This window comes from Limanda limanda, chromosome 11, assembly GCF_963576545.1.
Source record: "Limanda limanda chromosome 11, fLimLim1.1, whole genome shotgun sequence".
Taxonomy (NCBI): domain Eukaryota; kingdom Metazoa; phylum Chordata; class Actinopteri; order Pleuronectiformes; family Pleuronectidae; genus Limanda; species Limanda limanda.
The window spans coordinates 8339349-8362730 of NC_083646.1; the positions used below are offsets into that span (position 1 = coordinate 8339349).

Consider the following 23382-nt stretch of genomic DNA (forward strand, 5'->3'; position numbering starts at 1 on the left):
AAGTTATTAAATGTACTCAAATGAATATGTGCCTGAAATTATTTTGTGTACATATGAACATATGTTATTATTTCATGAGAGTTGTACAAACAATATATTCAATATTTATATGTTTATATTCCATGTTTTACATAAAATTATGTAATATAAAAATTGTTAAACTTCAAAATCCAATCAGATACTGCTTAACTGTGTACATAGTGTTTATACTGTATGCTACCATACATTCATAGCATCACCTTCTCTGCACATCATGGATCCGTCATGTACTTTCTGTCCTCAACCACCACTTGAGATGGTGCTTTTGTTGTACATGATATTGGGCGAGTGCAGCCCAGCTGAGTTAATCTGTTTTCTGCATCAGTGACTTGCAACAAGTCCACTCTCTTTTTCATTAAGTGACTGAATGATCCTGGAGGCTGAGCACAGCAGAGCTGCTGTCAAATCGCCCTGCCCATCCATCACACATTATTAGCAGGTGCCCATTTTCAGAAATAACAGGTCTTGCTTACATTTGCGTCTATAAACAGACAAACACACACACAGACACACACAAGCATCATACACACTCTCCCTTGTATTCTTGCAACAAGTTAGCATGATAAGATTTCCCCAGCAGAGGAATCTAGTTGGACAAGTTTCCAAAACTATGTCTAGTATATAAAAAAAGACATGTCAGGTGGATTACCCAAGGCAAAAGTAGTTGGCATCTGTTTGTGTTTAGGTTTCCCTGTTGTTCCCTGCTTAGAAAACTATTGTTTACAACTTCTTTTCTTTTAGAGGAAAGAATAGGAGGGATCAGCGTCCCAGGCCACGAGGTGCCATCGTCTCCTCTCTCCATCTGTCTGCCCACTCTTCCGAGGGCTAATTATCCTAATCCCTTGAATCCAGACTGTAGGCTGGTGGCACACGCCTCAGTCCCAGGACGCAAGCGTTTTGCCTCCCAGTTAAAATGTGGAAATTAATTACCGCCTGCCCTGCTGCCAGTGGGAGGAGGAAGAGGAGCGGCAACCGCAGGAAGGCTTGTCCCTAGCAGGTGTGGGTGGGTGCTAGGGAGTTCTCCTGTGAGCCGGATATAGGGGCTACGACAGCAGCTCAGTTTGTTGAGAGCTGTACTCTACTACAGGAGCCTTGTTGGCCATTTGAAGTCTCTGTAGGACACCACACTGTTGAGTTCAACAAGCTCAGTGAATGGAATACCATGAGATACAATATTTTTTAAGTGTGAGGAATAGAAAAATAACATTGATATAAAATGAACTGTGCTGAACAGAAAAGTCTTCATTTGCCATTATGAAAAAGGGTGAGAATAACTTCATCCTGTGTAAACTATGGTGGGCCATTTTCAAATGAGTTTTATATTGAGAAAAAAGCATTACTGGTGTATGGCATATGTTTCTGCCATTTCTTTAACACAGTTGACTGGATGGAAAAATAACCTGCGAGATATGTGAAAGCTTGCACCCACATGGCCAAATGACATAGACATACTTAGTCACGCTTCTACTTTGCCAAGAGAAACGGGGTGAGAAATACCACTATTAAAATGATATTCATTGGTGAAAAATTGCAGTTTTTGGCTTCCACACTTTCTATTTTTCTCAGGGGGGTTTGCTCTCATTAACACAAGTACTGGTCTTGAAAATGAACTGCCTGAAATGATGCCAGTTCCTAGACATGGATCCTTATGAATTTATAATCTAAACCCTTGAGACTAACCGAGGAAGAGAAGTTCTGTTGACATTTGATTTGCTTCAGAGCCCGGAAGTTCTGCTGAACAAGGGAAAGCCTTACACCTGTGGACATATCTGATGAGAAACAAATTGGAGAGAGCATTTTATCACATGGACATTTACCACATACACAAACTTCACAGGCCAGCATGTGTGTAAAAAAGTATAGCCTCATGACTCACATGTAGTTTCACTGAGGGGCTGTTCTTTTCTGTGTTTATATCACAGATTTGAACATAAAAAACTACCCTTGTGGTTGATGGTAACTCTACGGGCAGTATTGACCTTGAGAGACAATATAATGCATTGTCCAACGAGAAGACAAATGTCTATACTAAAGTACAACCAATAAATACAAATAAAAAAACCTTGTCCACAAAATCGTCATTTAACAAGTCAAGACAAGAACACAAAAATTGCAACAAACCCTCAAACCAGCATGCCTGTCCAGTAGGTGGCTATAAAATCTAGATCAACGACCCATCAAATACTAGAGAGGGAGATTGTACGTATGCTCTGTGAGCTTCTTCTTCTGTCAACCGCTATGTAGCTGCCATTGTTGTTTCTGGTGCAAGCGCATTACAAAAAGCAACACAGGGCTTGCACGAAGTAACTAAGATGTCATTATTTCCCAAACAAGCTGTTTTACACTTAAAATGCAGTTATGCATGTGGATGAAGGGTCCAAAATATTCACATTAGTATGGACAGGGTGTCATCTTAGCAAGGAGGTTCTCTGAGGATAACTCATTATTCATAAACTGTTTGTAAATATCTTTCAAAGGCAGAATTATGTTGTGATATCCTTTAGTTCATCCGTTAAAAATAGATGTGTGTTGTTAGATATCTTTATTTTATAACCTTTTAGTATTTAATTAAATTGTTGGGACTTTACAATGTGAGAGAATGGAGTGTAGAGGAGGATTTTGCATTTGAGGATATCACAACTTCTAATGTCCCTATATAAACCCATGACAGTTTAAAAAATAGATTTAGCTTCTCAAAGACATCTGGTAGGAATAACACACTATGTAGCAGTGTAGCTTATGATTAAATGAACCTGTTGATGCACAGATAGATAGTTCCATTGTAGTCGAGGACACCTTCTAGCCTCTCCACATTTTCTTTGGCCTTGAGTGTGAGATTGTCAGGAAGTACATTTTATTTGATGCAATACATGGCTGACCTGAGTGTCAGGTGGGTAATGGGGGTCATCAGTGAGCAGGTTGCTACGGAGATAATCAAATACCCAGAGGTGCTAAGCGGGTGTGCAGTGTCAGTGGTATCATGCTCTTTCCTGCCCAGACAATGTTCTCTTCCTAAAGCCAAGATAGAGCTGGCTTAATCCACACAGCTCATTTGCTGATGAGCTTAAGAACTGAACAATGTATCAAAGGAAGGTTTCTCAGTGAAAGAAATGTGTTCATGTACAATGATCAGGCACTGCATTCATTTTCATGTTGAGGCTGATAGGTGTTATATCGTGAAAAGGCCAAAATAAGACATTGTTTTTTTAAGAGTTGATCCAAACCCAGATACACCTACAATGCTTTGTATAAGGAAAGTTGTATATTGAGTTTGATAGGTAGTCACATGTATTAGTGTCTTTCTGATAGGAAGTCCTCAATGTCAGATATTTTACAAGCCTGACCTTTTCTGATTATGTATTTGGCTGTCAGAGTATTTTCTGAAGCTTTTTTTGTAATGATGTTTTTAAAAAGTCATCACTCACTCTTTGTGTAATATTTTGTCAAAATAAACACAAGAATTCTTACAACTAAAACCATATTTTGTCAGATCACACTGACCTTTAAACACCAAATCAATTTGTTATTGTGTCCAAGTGAACAAGTGTGCCAGATGTAAATAAATTCCCCTCTGGAGTTCCTGATGAATTGTATTCACAAGAATGTGTCTCACATGAGGTCGCAGTGACCTTGACCTTTAAAGACTAATCAGTTAGACATTGAGTCCAAGTCAATGTTGCCAAATTTGATTAAACTCCCCCAGGCCACTGAGATATCATGCTTATGAATGAGATGGATGCGTGAACAGATAGACCCACAAACCTAATTTCTCCAGCTGCTGCTGTCCCAGCCACTGACCAATGACTGTATATAGAGATGGAAAATGTGTCTCCACTCCCCCTACTGTACAGAAATGAAGCCAAGATATATTGGATAGCTGCCATCTTGTCTGCATTGCAGTGATTGGGGAATGGAGCCGTAGTATCGAGGTTCCAGTGATACACATGCTCAACCCAATGCGAGTTCGTCTCAGCTGTCAATCAATATGTCTTGTCTAATTTTTAAGGTTTCAAATAGTTGATTAAAACTATATATAGGCTACACTTCAGCATTCATCTGTGTGATAAGCACTAGCTAAAGTGGCAGACATTTTAGTTTAGCTAATGTTCCGATTCCAATATGGAGGATACAGCCAGCCACCAAGAGGCTTTGGCTTCACTTTTTGGTTAGCTATCATGTCATCCATCTTTATACATTATAAAGTCTATGATACAGGATGAGTTAAACATCAATAATCTAATCATAATTTAAAATGCATCACTTAAACAGTGTTTTTCTGATGATGTTTAATATACATTTTACAAAATAATACACATGTACCTGCTCTTATACGGCAGTATTCTATGTATGTTTTGCATATGGACATATTCAAACCTTTTTATCGTGGATACCTGACAACACCAGGCTGGCACTTCCTCCAATTCTCCATTATAACCTCGAGACAAGCAGCCGTGTGACAGGAAATGGCCACGAGTTTACAGGTTTTTTATTCCATCCAAACACTACAGAAGTGGTTTCACTGATTAGCATGCCTTCTAGCTGACAGAAGGAACCAATTAGCGTAATCACCTGCTGTACCACGGCACATGGTTTTTCCATCGCCGCTTTAGAGTGAGGCAACAGAAACAGTGCTAGCTAAGTTGATTACAGCATCTAATGACCTTGATAGTGTGACGAGTGGGCCTGTGTGCATTCATGGCTTTTAGCATACTGCAGGAATCTTAACACTCCACTTGACTTTCAGAGATGTGATCCCACCTTCACATTTCCTCATTAGGAACCCTTTGCTGATCATTAGCACCTTAAGTGCCTTTAATTGATAGTCATCTCTCACCGATGACATTCCCATTATTCGCGGACTAGCCCCTGCCCGAGTCAGCCGTACGATTCCTCCACTTTTGCACTTCTCCCCTCCGACGAGATTGGACAGTGATGCATTGAAACATCACTTATCATTCCTCGGAAACTGAAGCATGTCCTGCTCCACAGAACATGACAGTGCTGCAGGACAGAGCAGGTCATTTGTTTTACCACTCAAAAAATCATTTCCCCATAATGCAGCATATGATGCCTCCGATGGAGCGTATCAATTTGAAGGTGAGTCAAATTAGAATATATTTTGAGGTTGGGTCCCATCAACGGAGTGCTATGGAGTGAGTGACAGATGCGTGGCTGCTACAGTCGCAGCCCTTGTCAGTTTTTCTCTCTTTCTCCTTAACCAGTCCCCGCACGGCCATCTATCTTTCTTGTCCTCCACCACAATCTACATCATCTGTTACCGTGGTTTCCTTCCATCTTCCTGTGAATCTCGGCTGAACTGCTCTGTAATTTACATCAGTGACGCAACGCCTTTTGTGCTGCTTCACAAGTTCATGACAGTCTTACCGTACAATTTTTTTCTGATCTCTTACGCGAGGAGAATATAATATAAACGCATGAGGGCAAATTCCTCCAGGCTGTAGAATGAATTTGCTATAACCAACTTTCACTATAAATTATTTGCTATGATTGATGCAATGGGCCTATAATTAACTTAGATTTGCTGAGCTGTGACTAGTGACATTTAAAAAAAGGAATAGATGCAGTGAATAAAATATTGGCTCCAGTTTTTCCGGACCTATCATTATTTCCTTGGACTATAACTGACTTTCTTCATATGGAAACGTTAATACAGTGTTCAGTGCATTTCAAGTGAGAGCCTGAATACAATTTGCTTTTGCAGCTCCCTACATTTAAGCATAAGGTGCTGAGCTTCTACTGGTAAGGAGTCACCACTTGGTTTGAGACGGCTATGAATCAATTTTGAGTTTGTTCGTCGATTCTTGATACAATAGATGTGATTGTATCAATCATCATCCCTGCTAAATCCTGATGAAATATTCAAAATCTCATGGAGACATGCCGGCGCTGCTGTTTTATCTGTTCACAAATGAATGAACAGACATCTAGAGCCAGCTCCTGTTTTTCTACAGCAGCTTGAATTTGGCAGCCAGTGTCTGACCTCCAGGCACGCTAACAGGCTAATGATACGCTAATGTGTCCCATTACGCCCGATTTGCCAGGAGGGGATTCTTTTGGTTGAGCATCACGCTGCTGGTGGATTTCAGATGGGCAGTGTATAATGATGCACGCCTTTCTTCCTGGCTCATAAAAGATAGAAGGAGCAGTCCTGCTGAGAGTCATTAGAGGGCCATTTACACTGTGCTTTTCTTATTCACACACTTTTTGGTGGTCTTTGAAGAGAGCCACAAGGCTACGCAGACATCATGAAAATGAAACGTAAGCCGCCACTCGGGCAGAAAGTAGTTCCTGTGAAGGAGAACTAAAACAGCTGTTCAGCTCTCACAATGATCACCAAAACCAGTGTTTGAGGTTAATGCTTTCCAAGTAGCCAAATAAATAAATAACTTACATGGAAAACCAAAAAATTCTAATTGTATACACAATTGAGGAGGGGAAACGCAGGTTTGGCTTGCATTTCCAGAGCATAAAACACAAATTAGCATGGTGTGATGCAAGCGAGCGGGGCGAAATCACATACCATTTTCTGCCTCCTCTCTCAAGCCTTCCTATTACCATTCCATCGACAAATTGAATCCAAGGCTGATTTGAATTGCACCACCGTATAACCTCTTATTTATTCATTGCTTTTTTTCCCCTCCCCTACGTACTATTAAATCTAATAATTATTTTTCTCAGTACAGCAGCCACCACATACTCTGAACACCAGAGTGACTTCATGCGTCCCAGTACAGGCTTTCAAGCAAAAAAGGAAAAGTGAGATTATGTTTATTAACTTCATCATATTCATCATAGACCCAACTACGGCATCATTTTCCATTCCATTCCATCGATTTTGCCGAAAATTGGGACAGCTGCTTTGCAATGGGAGCTTATTTCTTATTGGTGTAAGTGAGCCTGTGGCTCCAGAGTTTGATCATATGGCAGTTTATGTTCATGTCCTGTTATTAATAATATTTTAAACAATATCCCCCCAAAACACCCGTAATGAGCTTCTCTCTGTAAACTGAACAACGGTGCACAAGAACAAGAAAAAGAAAGATAAACAAGCTCTAGAACAACAACTAATGTTGCATCAAAGTGCCATGAGAGAGCCACCACCAATCTGTTTATAAAACAACTCTTTGCATTATCAATTATTTGGTGCTGGATGAGAAAACGACATCATGTGAAAAAATGGACTGACCTCTGCTTAAACAACCAAAGCTACAAAAGAAGCGAGTGATGAAAATATAAACCTTATATGAAGATTTGTTATGATTCCTTTGGTGAGCGGCCACGTCCAGCCCACCACTGACAGGTAATTACTCCATTACAGTGATACATCTAAGATCTGTCCACTGTTTACTCTGTGCTTGCCCTCGCACATTACACTGCTGTGCCTGACAAGAAAATTATGAAAGAGGCAGTGCTGAGGCGTAGGTTTGTGTGAGTGTGTGTGTGCACGGTGTTAGTGTTAAACGAGGCTGTGATATTTGCCACTTCAGAACCAATAAGCTTTTATATAATGGATGTCTTGTCTCATATCCATGCTCTCCTGATGTCATAGAAAATAGCCTGGAAAACACAAATGTCTTATCTAAGTACGAAAGCCTGTTTGTTCATAGGAAAGAGAGGGAAATAGAAGAATGGAGCCCAGAGAAAGACGGAGGGAGAGATAAGGGTATCATGGTGTTACTGTGTGTGAAGTGCATTTAAAGTCAAATGTTTGGACAAGTTTCTCTTCACATCAACCGACTCTTATCAGCAGTACTGATCATGAATTTTCCACAAATTTATGATCACCCTTTTTCGGATAAACACTGTCAAAGAGCATGACGACCATGGGGTGACGTGTGAAGGAATGTAATGCCAGCACGGTTTGTTCATTAGGAAGAAATTAGAGTGAAGAGCAGTATCACTCCTCCTGATATTTGAACAAACTTTCCGCTGATTACATTTGGAGATAAACTGACATCACTTTGACAGGAATTTAATTGAAGGTCATTTCTCACACTTGAGCGTCAGTTGGAGACATGCAGGCTGAAACTGTGGGCGCCATTCGCCTTCATAATACTTGAAGTGATAATGTTTACACTCTGGATGTGGGCAAAATGACAAAGCACCATGACAGTTTAAAGTGAAAGAGGCTGCAAGGAGGGGAAAGTTTCTCAGCTTTAGAAAAGACATTGAATTACAACAAAGTGATAGCCGGTAGCCACATAACTGACTTGGCAATTCTCGAATAAATGGTAACCCACCATGATGTTGCCCATTGGTTTGTGAATCGCTGTTTTAAAGCTGTGATTCTGGTATTTTGTCCAGCGCCATCCATACCATAGGAGAATTGAGAGAATACAGATTTCTCACACTTTCACATTGGTTTCACTTTCTGGAACCGGAACCTACATCCATTTTTATACACAGTCTCTGTAGCCATCATATTACCGTGACCACACGCAATCAGTACACACAGAACCTAAAGCCACAGCACAGTTCATCACAATGTCCACATGCTACACTATCAACTAGTGACTCCCACACTCCCTGTTGCTCCAGAAAGTTTAGGACATTACAATGTTGTCTGCAAAACACCAAACTGATATATGTAAATAAATATTGATCTTTCTCACTGGTGAGGGCCAAAGTCATAATGCACATAATCCCCTACAGGCACTGCTTTTTTTTTTTCAACAATCATGTGGCTTAGCAACCTTGACATGAGGTTGGCTAAGTGGGTCATCAAAAAATCTGGGCTTAAAATCTTTCAATGTGAACTAGGCATTAAATGATAGCTGATTAAGTGACTAATCGTGACATCTCTACACCAAGCATGATCATAAACAAAGCTGGTTCGTCCATGAAATAAGAAGGAGTTTTGTTCAGAACATATTAAGCCCGTCTCTTGCAACCTATATACTAACGTTGGACTGTACCATACATACTGCTCCATACATCTCAGAGAGAAAGGCTGAAATGGCGTTGAATTGTAAAGCATGTATAAATTCTCCTCCCCCACATGCTGGGCCTGTGTGTTATCAGTGTGAATAAGCAGGTTTGTTCTCTATCATTACTTGGCCTTTGATTTGCAGCCACATCTCGGTGCTCCAGTTAAGTGATCTGAACACAGCACTGGCAGACTTCCTGTCACAATGCAGATTTTTCTGAGAGAGAATACAGAAAAATTTGTTATAAAAAAAACCATGTCTTCCCAGGCAGAAGCTTGCTCACAGACACCCAGCTACAGCTTGTCAACAAAATGACATGCCTTACTTTGAACTGAGGGGAGTGTATCTGGCTCCAGCAGTGACACATTACCAAGGAGGTGTGAAGCTTTGCAAGGTATTACATACTATTCAGCCCGTATAGGAGGAAGACGCTCAGGGTAGACAGTGGATTCAGGAGTCATGTTTCAGCCGAATCCACAGTAGGTGAAAATCAACCCACATTTTTTCCAAATTGAAAACTCTGTGTATTGTAAGGTAAATGCAGCAATGTTTCAAGAATGGACTGAGTGTTATTTAAATATAGATAGTCAGATATTAAACTGTATTTGAGTCATAAAAGACACCAACAAATGTTGAAAACAAAAAACTCTTATTACACATTCATTTTGAGCATTGAACTATTAGAACATAACAGTTTGTGTCATATTTCCACCACATGCTTTAGCACCATCAACAATCAGGCAACACTTTGGAGGAAGCAGATTTAATGTTCAGTATCGGCTCAGCACAGATCAGTAATGAGGTCTGATTCAGGTAAGTGTATGCTAATGTAAACACAATACCTCTTGTCACAACTTCTTGCAGCCTTAGTCATCAGTGTTAGTGGCTTCTTGCTCTGCAATGCATATTAAATAACCCTAAATAGGAGCAATTATATAAGCATCAGCACCAGCATTGAGGTGATTTTAGGTTTACCGCAGCTTGCATGAAAACATAAGACTTAAAACTATTTAGCATAGAAAAGGAACGTCTTGCAGTTCAGTTACATCAGATTTTTTCGTCCAAAATAATGAAGTTAATTGAGTTAGATAGAGTCCTAGGATTAAGATACAGATGTGTCTACAGAACAAAATCAGCCAAAAAGCTGGTAAACAGTGCTGTCAAATGAACTATTTGGCTAATACAAGGAAAATCTTGTTTCACAGCCGGCTTAATTAAAAATTTAAATCAATTGCTATCATCATCTTCATTTGTATCTCCGTTGTCTTTCTACTGCACAATCAGACACATACAGCTAAGCAGAGTTGGTATAAACCAACATGTCATCTTTACCCTGGTTACAGTACTCTTTAGGGACCCTTGACAAATCCAATATTTTCTCACTGGCCTTTGATGCACTGCAAACACCTCAACTAAATTCTTGAATGCAACTTCTGAAAGCTTACAGATACGGATGAAAGATACAAAAAGAAGCAGTAGCACCACAATAGTTCAAGTCCTGTACAGCCCTGTTGGATTTTCTTTTTAATACAAGACTCTTGAAAGTCTATCACCAAGGTCTGAAACTAACTCAATTCATTCAAGAGCTGTGACACAATCTTTATCAAACAAAAGCAAGGAAGCTCAGTCTTGTAAACATGCCAGAGGTAAAATGACTACGACCGAAATGGGTGTACAAAGAAAATGAACCAATATCGAGAAGTAAAACGTTTGGTATTTCTTTCCTCTCCTCTTATTTTTGTATTTCCCTCTGCAGGGGTTGTTGATTAGAAATAAAAGATGGAAAATGTACCAACAAACGCAAGTTATTTCATCTGAAGGTTGACAACAGGAAAAAGCCTATTTGGTGCGTAAAAAGTCAGGACATGAATACACTTGTGGCTGCAGTCATCACTTCTTTGGTAGAAAGCAGGATAAAAGCTGGCATGCAGTTAAATGTAATTGCACACATCAAGAACAGTGAGCAAGTTTTCCTACAAAACATGGAGGTCGTGTGTGTCGGTGTGTGTCGTGAACACAGGGAAATGACTCATAGGAAATGAGAACGAAGGAGGAAAAGAGATGTTGTTTCGTGTGCCTTGGTTGAGTAAAAAGCAGCTGCTGGGCTGCGTGACAGGAGGCCATCTCAACTATCTGATGAATGAAAATGAATTATAGTTACGTATAGACTCTACCTGCTGGGCCTTTTACCAGAGGCAGAGAGAGAGACCAATCGGATGCATAAACACAGAGCCTGAGAGGGGGCTGATACATGCAAGGCACAATTGTTCTCACTGAACCAACACATGAATGAATAGTCCAGGCTTTTGCCTCAGAAGACACTTAAAGATGTGATGATTCATATGAAAACAGTTCATTCAGCTGTAGTTTTTTGCAGGGTTGCAAAGCCTTTGGTCATGTGGGCAGTCTCACCTCCAACAACTTCATCCTGTATAAATCTTTGAATCCTTAAATCCATTTCACATTAGTGTTCCGACCCATTAAAGTTGATAAGTCTAAAGATTTGCTTCAAACTAATGTCCACTAGATGTCTTACAGTCACCGGTGCAAGTCACAATGTTAAGAAATTCAAGTGTCACTGGAGGCTGACGGCAGGATATAAAAAATAATTAATAAAGTTTTCGACGTGATGAGTTCCACACCTAGGGCAGCTCAAGCTGTATGAATCAATAACCTCAGGGATCCCTGTTCTTACGGCTTTAACTTTCAATCACATATACCCACTCCATAATTATGAATGGCAAGATGGCAATTCTTTTCCAATTGCCTGATTAAAACAGACATTATACTGGGCCCATTCGTAGCTTCTGGTGCTGCCAGAGACAAGGAGAAGGAAGAAGCACAAATGAATCCTACATTTTTTTAGCTGCATCTATACAATTCAATATCTTATTATAAGGCACCATTTGACTAGCTATCTCAAATTGATAGGCCATTCATAGACATAGAGGATTATTTATCATGTTGTCACCTGTTAACTGGAAGCTTCGGAATGGATGCAATTCTTATGACATATCTCTTTTTTGTGTGGAGACATTTCAAGTGTGTTCTGAATAGCGACGGGAAAAGTCAAGCCTCGTGTGGCACCTTCTCTGACACCAAGATGAGATGGCAGCCCACTGGACAATAAAGCAGAATGAGGGGGACAATTATGAAATTCAGCGCAATCAAGGGGGTCCCTGACAGGCTGAGCGAAGTCTGATGAGCCAGTGTGTCACTCCCGAGCTCCGGGGCTCCACAGCTAATCAACCACCAAGGAGGGGCTTGAAGAGCAAGATCACTCAAGCCCTCAAGCACCACAAGCCCAGGACGGCAATCACCAGCCCATTTCCATGTGCTGCTATTCCCACAGTCCCCCCCCCCCTACCTCGGAGTCTCAAATCAAGGTGCACAGGGACATGAACAGGGAAGCACCGGGTGGAGGCAGAGTTGGTTCGTTGTCGCAATCAAATGAAGTGTAAAGAAAAAGAAAGATAAAACTTTTTTTGCATTGAAAGCAGTTTGTTCAAGCTATTAAATGTCTATTAAACAATCTTAAATTGACTGAAAGCACAAGGGGAAGATTTTAAATGAGCCTCAGCTTCCCAACCAGCAGCTCATAAGAGCGTAGTGATTGGGATGGCAAATTGAAATGCAAGTCTTGTAATACAAGTGCACTGAGGAGACAGAAGGGGTGTGGGTCAGGAAAGGTGAGAGAAAGGAGTTCTCGTTTTACCCTGACAAGGGATTAACACAATGAGTGTGTGTTAGCGAGGTCACATCTTCTGTCTGGTGAGAAAAGAGTGGGAGCAAGTGAGAGAAACCCAAACAAAAGCTTATCTGTGACCCTCTTAAAAGAACATGGCTTCAAATAAATGGTTATTTCTTTTCCTAAGAAAAGACGATGGCGGGAATAGGAGGAGAAAATTGAGAGTGAGAGAGCATTCCTTTTCATCATGATACATGTTATGTCAAAGAAAAATGATTTAATAAATGGACTAAACTTTGACAAGGCAGCAGCTTGATGGCGCTCAGATGCACCAAAGCTTGTAATTGGAGGAAATATCTCCGTCTGTCCTCTGTTTTTACCTTGACAGTGGCTGGAGAGGCTTCCCGCACTAATGGGCTTCATTCACACACCAGGTCCATCCTGTCATCTCATACTGTCCCCCGATGCTTAGGCAGAATATTGACAAAGAACGTGAGGTCTCTGATCTATCTGGGCTTGAGCCAGCCACATTAAAGACTGGAAATCCAGCTCACAAAACCCTGCTGATTGTCCCCTGCCCCCCTAAAGACCCTGATAGAGGGGGGGGAAATCCAGCCTCTTTAAAGTCCACCCTCCTCCTTGTATGGTTGAATCTCTGATTTTCTATCACGCTGGGCTAGAGGGAGGTATGAACATCTGAAACAGGGGTCTTTGAGCCGGCTACTCAACAAGACGCTCAGTTTTTACTTTAATTTAGGCCTGAACGTAAACAATTAGCCTTATTATTGATTAGCTGGCTGATTTCTTCGGGGCTGCAAGTAATGTTTATTCTCATTAATGATAAGTTTGTGGATTATGTTTGGTCTGAAGAATAAAATGTCAAAATAGTAAAAAATACAATATCCTAAAACCAAGGACTAATATCTGCCCAAGAAACAATACAGAGAGTACAGGCTGGCCATTAACAAACCCATAATGAAGAAAAACAGAAACTTTAAATATGTATATGAAATTGCTGTAAATATTTTTAAGAAATAATCAATAATAATCATTCAAATTAATTCAAATTATTTCAACTTTTGTGTTTCTTTACTTTTAATTTAAAAAACTGTTATTTTCCATATATAAAACACTAGAATAAATCTAAAATGCCAGTTGCACATGTATATTGACCAACAGCCAAAAAGGTATTACATTATCATCATATGAAAATGTATTTTTTACTAAATGTCTATTCTGTTGAAATATTCCTTCCTGATTGTTGACAATGTTATTGATTAACTGATTAATTATTTCATCTTTATGTGGCCTTTCCTCATTAAGAGATTGCTCTTTTCTGTATGCTGTAAGCCTGTGCTCCCCACACAATAGGAGTGGTCTTAACCACATGTGTGGTAATTACCCCTCTGGCAGACGGGCAGATGGGATTCCTATGTGAACAGTGCAGGGAGAGGCTGAGCGGGACATTAACAGAGCATTAGTCCTGTGATGCCAGTGTGATGCCAAATATTTTACATGTGGTCAGTGTTCTGATGGTTGTAAATTTCTCCAAATACTACTGAAGATAAAATAAATGTTCCTTAATTTAAATGAAAAGGAGAAAGTATTGGACCAAAGCGAGAACAGAATTTTTTTTATTAAAGGAATAAAAATAAAAACCGTAATCCAGTAACATAAGACCCATTTTATTTACCTCTGTTGCACCCACTTACTGTGTTGCATTACTCATGAACCTTTCAGGCCTTTTTACAATACGGACATTTTCTAAACAGTGCTACCGTCTAAGTTTTCTTACTAGTTAAGTCTAGACATGTAATCACGGTGAAGAGCTCTCTCCTTGTTTTGTATCGTAGAAGCCTTCAGCCATGCCGGCCACTCAAGGCCTAAAATTACCAACAGCATTTATTAAAGGAGATGAGAATTTTTTTTCCACAGTTTACTCATACAAAATATTCTGCATGTTGAAACCACTGCAGATGTGTATTTTAAGACCCTGATAATATCTGCTGTTAATATTTCATGGCGTTTTTAGGCTAATATAGCGAGCGACAGTGCCGTGCAATGTTTGCTTTACCAATGAGAATAATCAGCAGCATTTATTCACTGTAAATGTCTCATTACATTTGCATATTATTATTGCAGCATCGGTTCAATTGATCCTTTTCATCAAACCATATAATACTTGCTGATTGCAGACTATTTTTTGGCACAGGCAGATTTCATGGTATTATGTTCGCTCTCGGTGAAAAGCAAATTCAGGAGCATAGTTAGCCCAGTTTTATTCAGAAATTCTCTTTTTTTTCTTCTTTTGGACATCTCTGAGGTTGAGGGGTTAACTGAAAGAGGATTACATTAAGTTTCATTCTCCTTTTCTCTGAATTTGTTGCATCTGAAGTTTTCCTGGTGAATTTTGATCGTCTATCACAGAGGAAAAGGAAAAAAAAAGAAGCAGTGGCAGATTTATTTATTAATGTCGGTAAAGGAGCAAAAACCTTTACAAAGGGTCAAACAAATACCCGTGTTTAGTGTCAGAACTATATAAATAACTGTGTACCCTCTAATTTATGTTTAGGGGCATTAAAATGATTAGTTGTAGTCTGTAATGATTTCCATAATTTGTTTAAAATAATAAATTCATGCCTAAACTGGCACAAAAACAACACGAACAACACACAAGACTGATCAGTAAAAGAAGAAAGAAAACACACTGGAGACTGGAAAACATGATTTAGGAACAAAACAATCAGAAGCCTAATTTTTCATTAACTCTGTGATAGGGAATTGATTAGTGAAAAACAAACCCTGCTGCTCAGATGATAAGCAGTCCCATGCTATAATCTCCAGCATTCACATTCTGGTTTGCCAACTACGTGAGCTGCCGTTACTATGACAGCCATCCCTCCTCCTCAAACCCCACCTGAAATAGTGAAAACCTGCAGGGACCATTAGTTACTAGCCTTTTCTGGCTCTACATTAAAGGCTCTAATTCATATGAGCGTCACTAACCGCTTTACTAAAATGTACTGCCAGCCTCAAACCGCCCACAATCTCTCCTCCTCTTCCTATTCCCTGTCAATGATAATGTCTGTCTTGTTCCATATATCTACAGCCGGTCACATGCAGACAGGCTGTCTTTAGATGAGTCGCGGGGGAACGTTTTGTGGTTAACCACAGTGCTCTCCGGGGGCAACCTGGGCAGTAGATCGGCAGCCGCTAAAAACATTTGCCGAGACCGGGGAGGCTATCCCAGATTGTCTTGCCTGCGCACAGCATGAGTGCTGAGTGGAATCTTCTGGGTATTGGCTGTGTTAACTAAATTGACATTGGCTTCCAACCTCCCGGCTATCCATCAGGGGCGAGGGAAGCAACCCCCGAAGCCTTGTGCACTTCCTGTGGCTGTGCTCACAGGGATGAAAAGAGAGGCGGACATGTGGAGGAGAGGATCTATGTTTCCCCGCGATATTTTTGGTGATAGCCATTCATTTGTAGTGGTTTTGGCCTGAAGAGGTTTGTCTTATCTGTTCCTTCTCCTTCGTCTCTCGGGGGAAAATAGAGGGTGAGTCTTCTCTAGCCTACTCTCTCACAGATGATTAGTAACTCCTGCTCTACCCCTACGCTCCAGGGATTGTATGCCAGCTCCCCTTATACGTCCCCTTGTCATGCACAGACTCGCACTTCCTCTCTTTCTCGCTCTCCGAAACACACACACTCATGCACACGCAGTCAGGGAACAGCAATTTGAGGGAATCACACAACCAAGACCTGACATTTGCAGTGCACCTATAACAATGAGAGCTTGATTAAAAGGGCAAAATGAAACAGTGTCATCCTCCATTCATTGTCCTTATCCCAAGTTAACTAGGATTTAAAACCTGTGCACTGCAGCTGATACCTCCACTGTTGAATCCTGATAGCTTTACAGCGTTGAGAAGAAAAGGTCTGTATGTAACTGAGGTGTCAGAGGTGACCAAGTTTACACGGAGCGTCTGGGAATAGATAAGGACGATACTAATGTGGGGAGGGAAAGCAAAGCTAATACTGCTCCGGCGAACGCTGTGGTGTTTGAAAGGCACGAAAATAAAGCTTGGTTTTATCTGGCTTGGGGCGACACACAAAAGGCACCAACATTGCAACGTGGCGGGTTTTAAAATTGGGATCAAAAGGTTCAAGCTAATTAAAAAGCTAAATAAGAGTCCCCTAGCTTCATTTAAGTAACTACCCTCTCGTCGTCTCCCTCCCTCTGTCTCTCCTGCTGCATTACTTTCTGTGACTATATGGTGTGAGTGTGCCGTTTGCCAGTTTATACAGTGTGTCTGGAAAAGTGAAGACAAATTGCTCTGCAAGCTGAAATGTAAAAAAAAATCACCAAATTACCATCAACAAGATGGTTCTAATTAACTATGTTACATGACCCTGAGAGAGAAATGCCCTGAGATCAAGCTTTCTTCTCAAACTGTTTTGATGTTTCCGACAGAGCCCCGAGGAGGGCTGCTGTGGGAGAGTCAAATAGAAAGGACAAGGGCATGTAATAAAGACAAATGGCTAGAGCATGAAATTTGATTCATTGCCTTGGTACAGAAATATTCATAGGGAAATGGCCAACATTGACATGCCATGAATTTCTAAACACTGTCAAATCCAAAACGTGCACGTCCTGCTGTAATGACATAGAGTCCCTGAGGGACCTGCAGGGGGACTCCAGGCATATTGTGGATCTAATCAATCAGGCTATTGTTTCTGATGGACATATATATATATATATATATATATATATATATTTACTCATATTTTCATATTCTTATGTTTTTATTAACCTGTTTTTCATCCGTATCAAATGAAGGTGACAGAAATGTGGTTCAGTGTGTTCATTTATCTAAAAATTATCTAAAATGTTCCTAATCCAGAGATCTCATAGTTTTTATTTAGTTGTTTTCATTTAGTTGTTAACTATTTACTCTAAAAGACAATAATCCCTAATGAAAACTGTATATCATATAGAAATATCAAACTGTATTGTGTGTATAAAACTCAAATGCGACATTAGACCAAAACTGTCAAAATGGCTTTACAGTGCTAAGGAATAATAGGATGGATTTTTTTTCATCATCATTATTGGGGTAAAGTGATTCTTTAAATATCCTGTTTCACTCTGAATAGTGACACTGAACAAGCAGTGAACTATTTTCTACAAAATAACATCTCGTGTCCATATAGGAGCAAAGGGATTGCCTCACTTTTTGAATGAAAATGATGAAATTTACAGCCATAAGGAACCCAGCGCCTTATTTATTTCAATAGGCATCAGAGGCATATGCTTGCAGCAGACCTTTCACTGCAGAGCACCCTCTTTGTAGTATGATATGAAAACACCATCTGGTGTGTGAGCAGCAGCTAGGCTAAGCTAACTGGGGCTAGATAGGGCCCTGCAGTGTCAAAGGATTATCTTACTGGTTGGTAGATCCGCTCTATTAGCCCCTAGTGGCTGGGATTATTGGATGATCATTATTATGTGTGACTGAACAAGGAGCTAAGTACCTGCACTTCCCCGATGCAGTTAAGTCTTGTTAGTATTAGTGATCAGACACATTACGAGCACATTTCCGAGCATTACGTATTTATTGCACCTATTCTGGGACATCAACAAACTGTTTATTTAATACACTTTGAGCTGGACTCAACAGCGCATTTAATACAGGCTGACTGGATTTCCTGACTCAACTCAACAAAAAGGCAGAGCGCTTCAGGAAAACACAGTCTACGGCGCGCCTGGAACCCATATTTGTTTGTGGAAGTAGAATCTTCCTTTCTAATGCATCTAAAGAGGATCACAGGCGAGTACAGAAGACAGCACGTTCAGAGACAAACCCTCTGCTCAACAAAACGAACATCTGCCGTTTCCCATCAGCGAGATTGAAGCTAATGACGAGCCGTGAGTGTGCTGACAGAGAGAATGGAATTGGATTGTGTACAAGAGGCCCACTGAGACCAGACATATGTTTTGGAAAATGTTGTGTATCGAGTATTGGTTTTACATAGAGTGTGTCCTTGTGTGTGTGTGTGTGTGTGTGTGTGTCTGTTTGTGTGAGTGGAGATGCCGGAGAGTGGGAGAGTCAGAAAATAGGCCTCAGCTATTTCTTTTGCAGTTCGTTTATCTGTCCATGTTTGTACAAGTGGATGAAGGGGAGAGTGATAGCGCAGGTAAAACAAGTGCTGCATCAATCTCTGCTTTCACTAACAGATAATGGAATTACACATCAGAGAAGCTTCTCCCTGTCTCCAATTCTTCTGTGACCTCTACCAGCCTTTGTTCATATTCACCACGACAACTCCCCGGGACCGAGCCTCCACCAGCAGGCTTCTCCCTGTTTCCTCCCTCTGTGTAGCGAGAGATTAAATTCAGATGCAAATGAAATATTCATTTCCACTCAGCAACTGATGGCCATCTTAATTTGAAACAACTTTTTGATGCAGCGTCCCGTCATTGTTTTGCATCATGAAACACTTTTTCTTTAATGTCCCTCCCTTTGCCGACCATCCTCTTGTGGGTGATCTCGATACAAACGCCCCTTTGGGTGCGACTTTGTTAAAACCAGAATTCCAAAGAACCATTACAGCCTTTTACAGTCTCTTGAAATATGTCTGAGTCATTTCAGATGAGACGTTAGCACAGACCCTCGGCGAGGAGGAACTCGGGGAGCATGCGAGTGGAGAGTGCACTCTCTGTAGCTCGCTGGAAGAGTTAATCTCATGAAAACTTCTCAGTCTCTCTCTGCTGCTGGTGCGGGGATAACGACAAGCCTCTGAAGTGGCTGTGTTTGGAGACTTCAACCAAAAGTGGTGACCACAAACCCAATTTATCCCTCTGAAGCCTCTGAGTGGTCACACTGCATGCAGCTTCGAGTGCTGCACATTTGTCAGCTTACATTTACTGTAAGTCTCCGGGCCGTTTCACACACAATAATTAAGTCTGGAGTCATGGCAGCTCCGAAGCATTTTAGGGAGGCTAAATGAAAAATGCATTTGAGCAGGTGTAAGGGAAGAGTGAGTAGCTGAGGAAATGAAATCAACATGAAATCATGAGGGAGATTGATTAACTGGCACTGATTAAGTGCTTTAAGTATTAGGTAGATAAAGTAATTGATTATTCAATAAATCCCTGTCAGGCAGCAAATAACCTCACTGAGAGAAAAGAGAGGCAACAAATGATGAATTAGTTTCATTAAATCACAGATGAAGGAGACGACGTAAAGTAATCTATAATAACTAGATATATAATAAATTTCCTATCAGTTCCTGTACAATTCCTATCTGATGGAGATGGGAGCAATGTGAAGGAAGAACGATGTGCACTGGAGTAACAGAGCAAGGCACAAAAAGTCACATTCAATGAATTCATCAGTGTGATTCTTCAATATCCATATTAATGTTTTCACGTTGGCAAACATACAAATAATTTGCAGACACGCTATCTCCAGGGAGAAAAATCACATCCACATGCTTGAGAATATTTGTCTTTATTAAAGCAAAATTGGATGATGGACACAAATGGTTCCTAATGATGGGATTAGAGGTTGAAAAGATGTCAGGAGGACAAAACAGACGAATAATGAAAAGGCAGGCAGAGGGAGAGTAAAGAGAAAACCTCCGCGTGTAAGAGCACAAATACTGGAGGAGCGGTCTTTTATTCCCTCCGACAAACAGAAGCTGCAGAATGAGACGGAGCGACCATCTGGCCCTAACTTAGAGCAATGCACTTTAAAAGCACTAAAATCAATGGCAACAACTCTACTGTGGATGCCCACCATTACCCAGATGGAGCACAGGCCACCTAACTAAGAGCAGACACAGCACACACCGAGGGCGCCGCGCTCAAATACCACCGCCGCCCACCTGGATGATTTCCACTGGTTTATTTTGTGTTCGTAACCAGTGCTGAGGAGCGATGTTGGCCATTGTTCAAAGAGTAAAAGAGAGCCCTCTGTTGGTTTTGTGACACAGAACACACACACACACACACACATACACACACAAACACACGCTAAGATTCAAATTACAAAAAATGGCAAAAAGGTCCAGTAAACATTGAAAAGAATACGCTCATCCCCAAACACAACAACAAACAGTGAATATTAACTGCAGCCTTTCTGCAATAAGAATACACACAACACACACACACACACACTGCATATTATATCCACACCCTCAAGCTTATCCTGTATTGAAACAGAAATTTAGTAAATTGAATTATAAAAATTATTATATTTATTTGATGTGATTTTCACTTGTATTTTTTTTAATGGACGAATTAAAATGGATACACACGTGGATGTTGCACGTAAACACTCTGCTTCAAAAGATCATACGAAGATATAAGCCCTTTGAATTTTCTTTTTTCTTTTTTCGCTCAGAGGCAAATTCAGAAACCATCTCTTGCATGTCCCTCTGCTCAGGATGTCAAAAAAACAATCCTAGGAATACACACACACACACACACACAAACAAACTGCTCCTGCACCACAAGCAGTGATAGATTCTATAAAAAGCAATAGTGCGACTGTAGCACATTTCAAGGTAAATTTGTCTCAGCACTTTGACATTATTTTAAAAACAAAGCCTGCCAAGTCTATTTCAGGTCTTCATTTGAGCTGCTGCTACAGTAAGAAGGAGAAAAAAAAATGTTCCTTTGACCTAACGATTTCAGATCAGTCGAGAGGGAGCTTTAAGGATTTATGCAGTTTCGCAAGACATCGCCAAAGTCCATACACAGCAATGTCAGAGAAGTCATGGCTCCACAGACTGCAGCAGTCAATCACAGGGACGAGCCGGGCCCTACATCCTGACAGCTGCGTGTGATGCTCGGCAGTAAACAGCATTCTGTGCTCCTACACTTTTCAGCTGAAACTTATTTTATTTAAATTTATAGAAAATGTAGAAAAGGTCCTTTGAGGTTCTGGAGCTGTGAAATGTCCAGGCTCTACTCCATCCAACTTTCATTTGAATGAGCTTCCCATTGTCGACCCACTGAGCTTGACAGGAATCATGAATCAAGAAAATCCCGAGTGGAATCTTGCTGATGTGTCACACGAAAAGACGACTGGTTCCTGAGACACCAGTGACCTCAGTTACAGAGCACAAGAGAATGGATTTTTTGCAACATCCCTCCAGTTTCACCCATCGAGACAAACTCTCTCCTTGCCTGCCCCGGTTCTCCAGGCTGTTGGAAGTGCTCTGTGTTAATGAGGGCCAGTGCCATTTTGAGTAATTGTCCTGCGTGGCACTCTGCCAAATGTCAAAAACGATTTGCCTTGTGACAAAAACCCCTATTGATCTTCATTCTGCTCCTGTCTCTTCTCGGGGCAAAATGTTTCATCGCTTCGTCAGCATCAGAATGACAATTCTCACATTGTTCCTCAGTGAGAGATCCAGCCGGCTTCTTTCTCTCTGTGTCTCACATGGACAATCAGGAGGAGGAACACAGGACTTTACTGTGATATTTCATCAGTTGGATGTTAATGTATGTGTGTGTGTGTGAGGGTGTGTGTGATTATTTGCAGTGATGATCAAAGATGGAAGAGATAATAAATAAACTTAACTAACCTCCCTGGATAAACTATAGTTAGAAACTTTCTGATGGTGTGTACACTGAAAACTGCAGCTTTTTAATCCATCAGACTGTTCTTTAAAAATTAAACTTACTTCCAGAGTGCAAGGCACTGAGCCTGATGACTCAACACACTGGCTGCAGAAAATGGAACAGACAAAGCAGGGTGCGTAGAGGTCACACTAACCCACAAGATCTCGCTTTGCGGAGCAGGCATCCTCAAATTTATAGCCAATCGTCTACTATGAATGCACTGCTCTCCTGTTGCTCCCTGCCTGCTCTCCGTTAAAGCACAATGTCATGGAAGAGACGGACGTTAAATGAAAGAGACTTATTCTCATTTACTCCAAAAAAAAACCTAACCCTAACCCGCCTGTGTGAGTGAGTGAGTGAGTGTGTGTGATAGCAGATGCAGAACTTACCTATTCGAATAACGTGAGGCATCCCGTAAGAGTACTGAATCCAAAAGAGACATAGAACCAGCGAGGTCCAGTATTCCCAAATCGCGCTCCGGGGACACAGCCAAGTATTTCGCATGGTTGTAAAGTCGTTGGATCCACTTTTTTTTAAAATTCCAAAGACGGCTCTGAATTGCTCCTAAAAACTGAACTCGACGGAGCACATATGGATTTTGGTGTCTGCGACAAATCTGCGCTCATTGTACTTGGTGCGACATTCTTCCAGGATTTGTCTCTCTCTCTCTTTATCTCTATCTCGCTCTCTCTCTCTCTCTGTTACTCACAAGTCTGAGCGCGTCTCGGTCAGGATGAAGCTCCGAGTGCCTCACTCGGCGGATCAGTGATACACCTGCGAACACAATGAGCCTGCAGGAGTCTCTGTATCCCCTCCTGCAGCCGATGCTATCTGTCTATTGGCAGCAGCCGAGCCAGACCCCTGCACCTCCTGCACCTCCTGCACCGCTGTGGAGCAGAACTGCGCCTGCGGAACTTTGGGTCGCCTCGAAATGAGTCTGTCTCCTGAAAGACAAAAAACCCAGAGTCTCGTCGCACGATGAGAGACGATGGATGTGCACACGCCACTTGAGACGTTGAGAAAAAAAAAGCGGTCTAATCACTCCAGTCTCTCATCCCAGTTCGTAACGCACT

General features: G+C 41.0%; 1 protein-coding gene across 1 annotated transcript in view; it reads right to left on the reverse strand.

Annotated features, from left to right (window-relative positions):
• grik3 (glutamate ionotropic receptor kainate type subunit 3) overlaps positions 1-22813 on the reverse strand; it is an 80018-nt gene extending 57205 nt beyond the window's left edge. The window contains exon 1 of the mRNA XM_061080900.1: positions 22699-22813. Within this exon, the coding sequence (XP_060936883.1) occupies positions 22699-22813 (115 nt within the window). The remainder of the gene's footprint in view (positions 1-22698) is intronic.
• Positions 22814-23382: the final 569 nt, after the last annotated feature.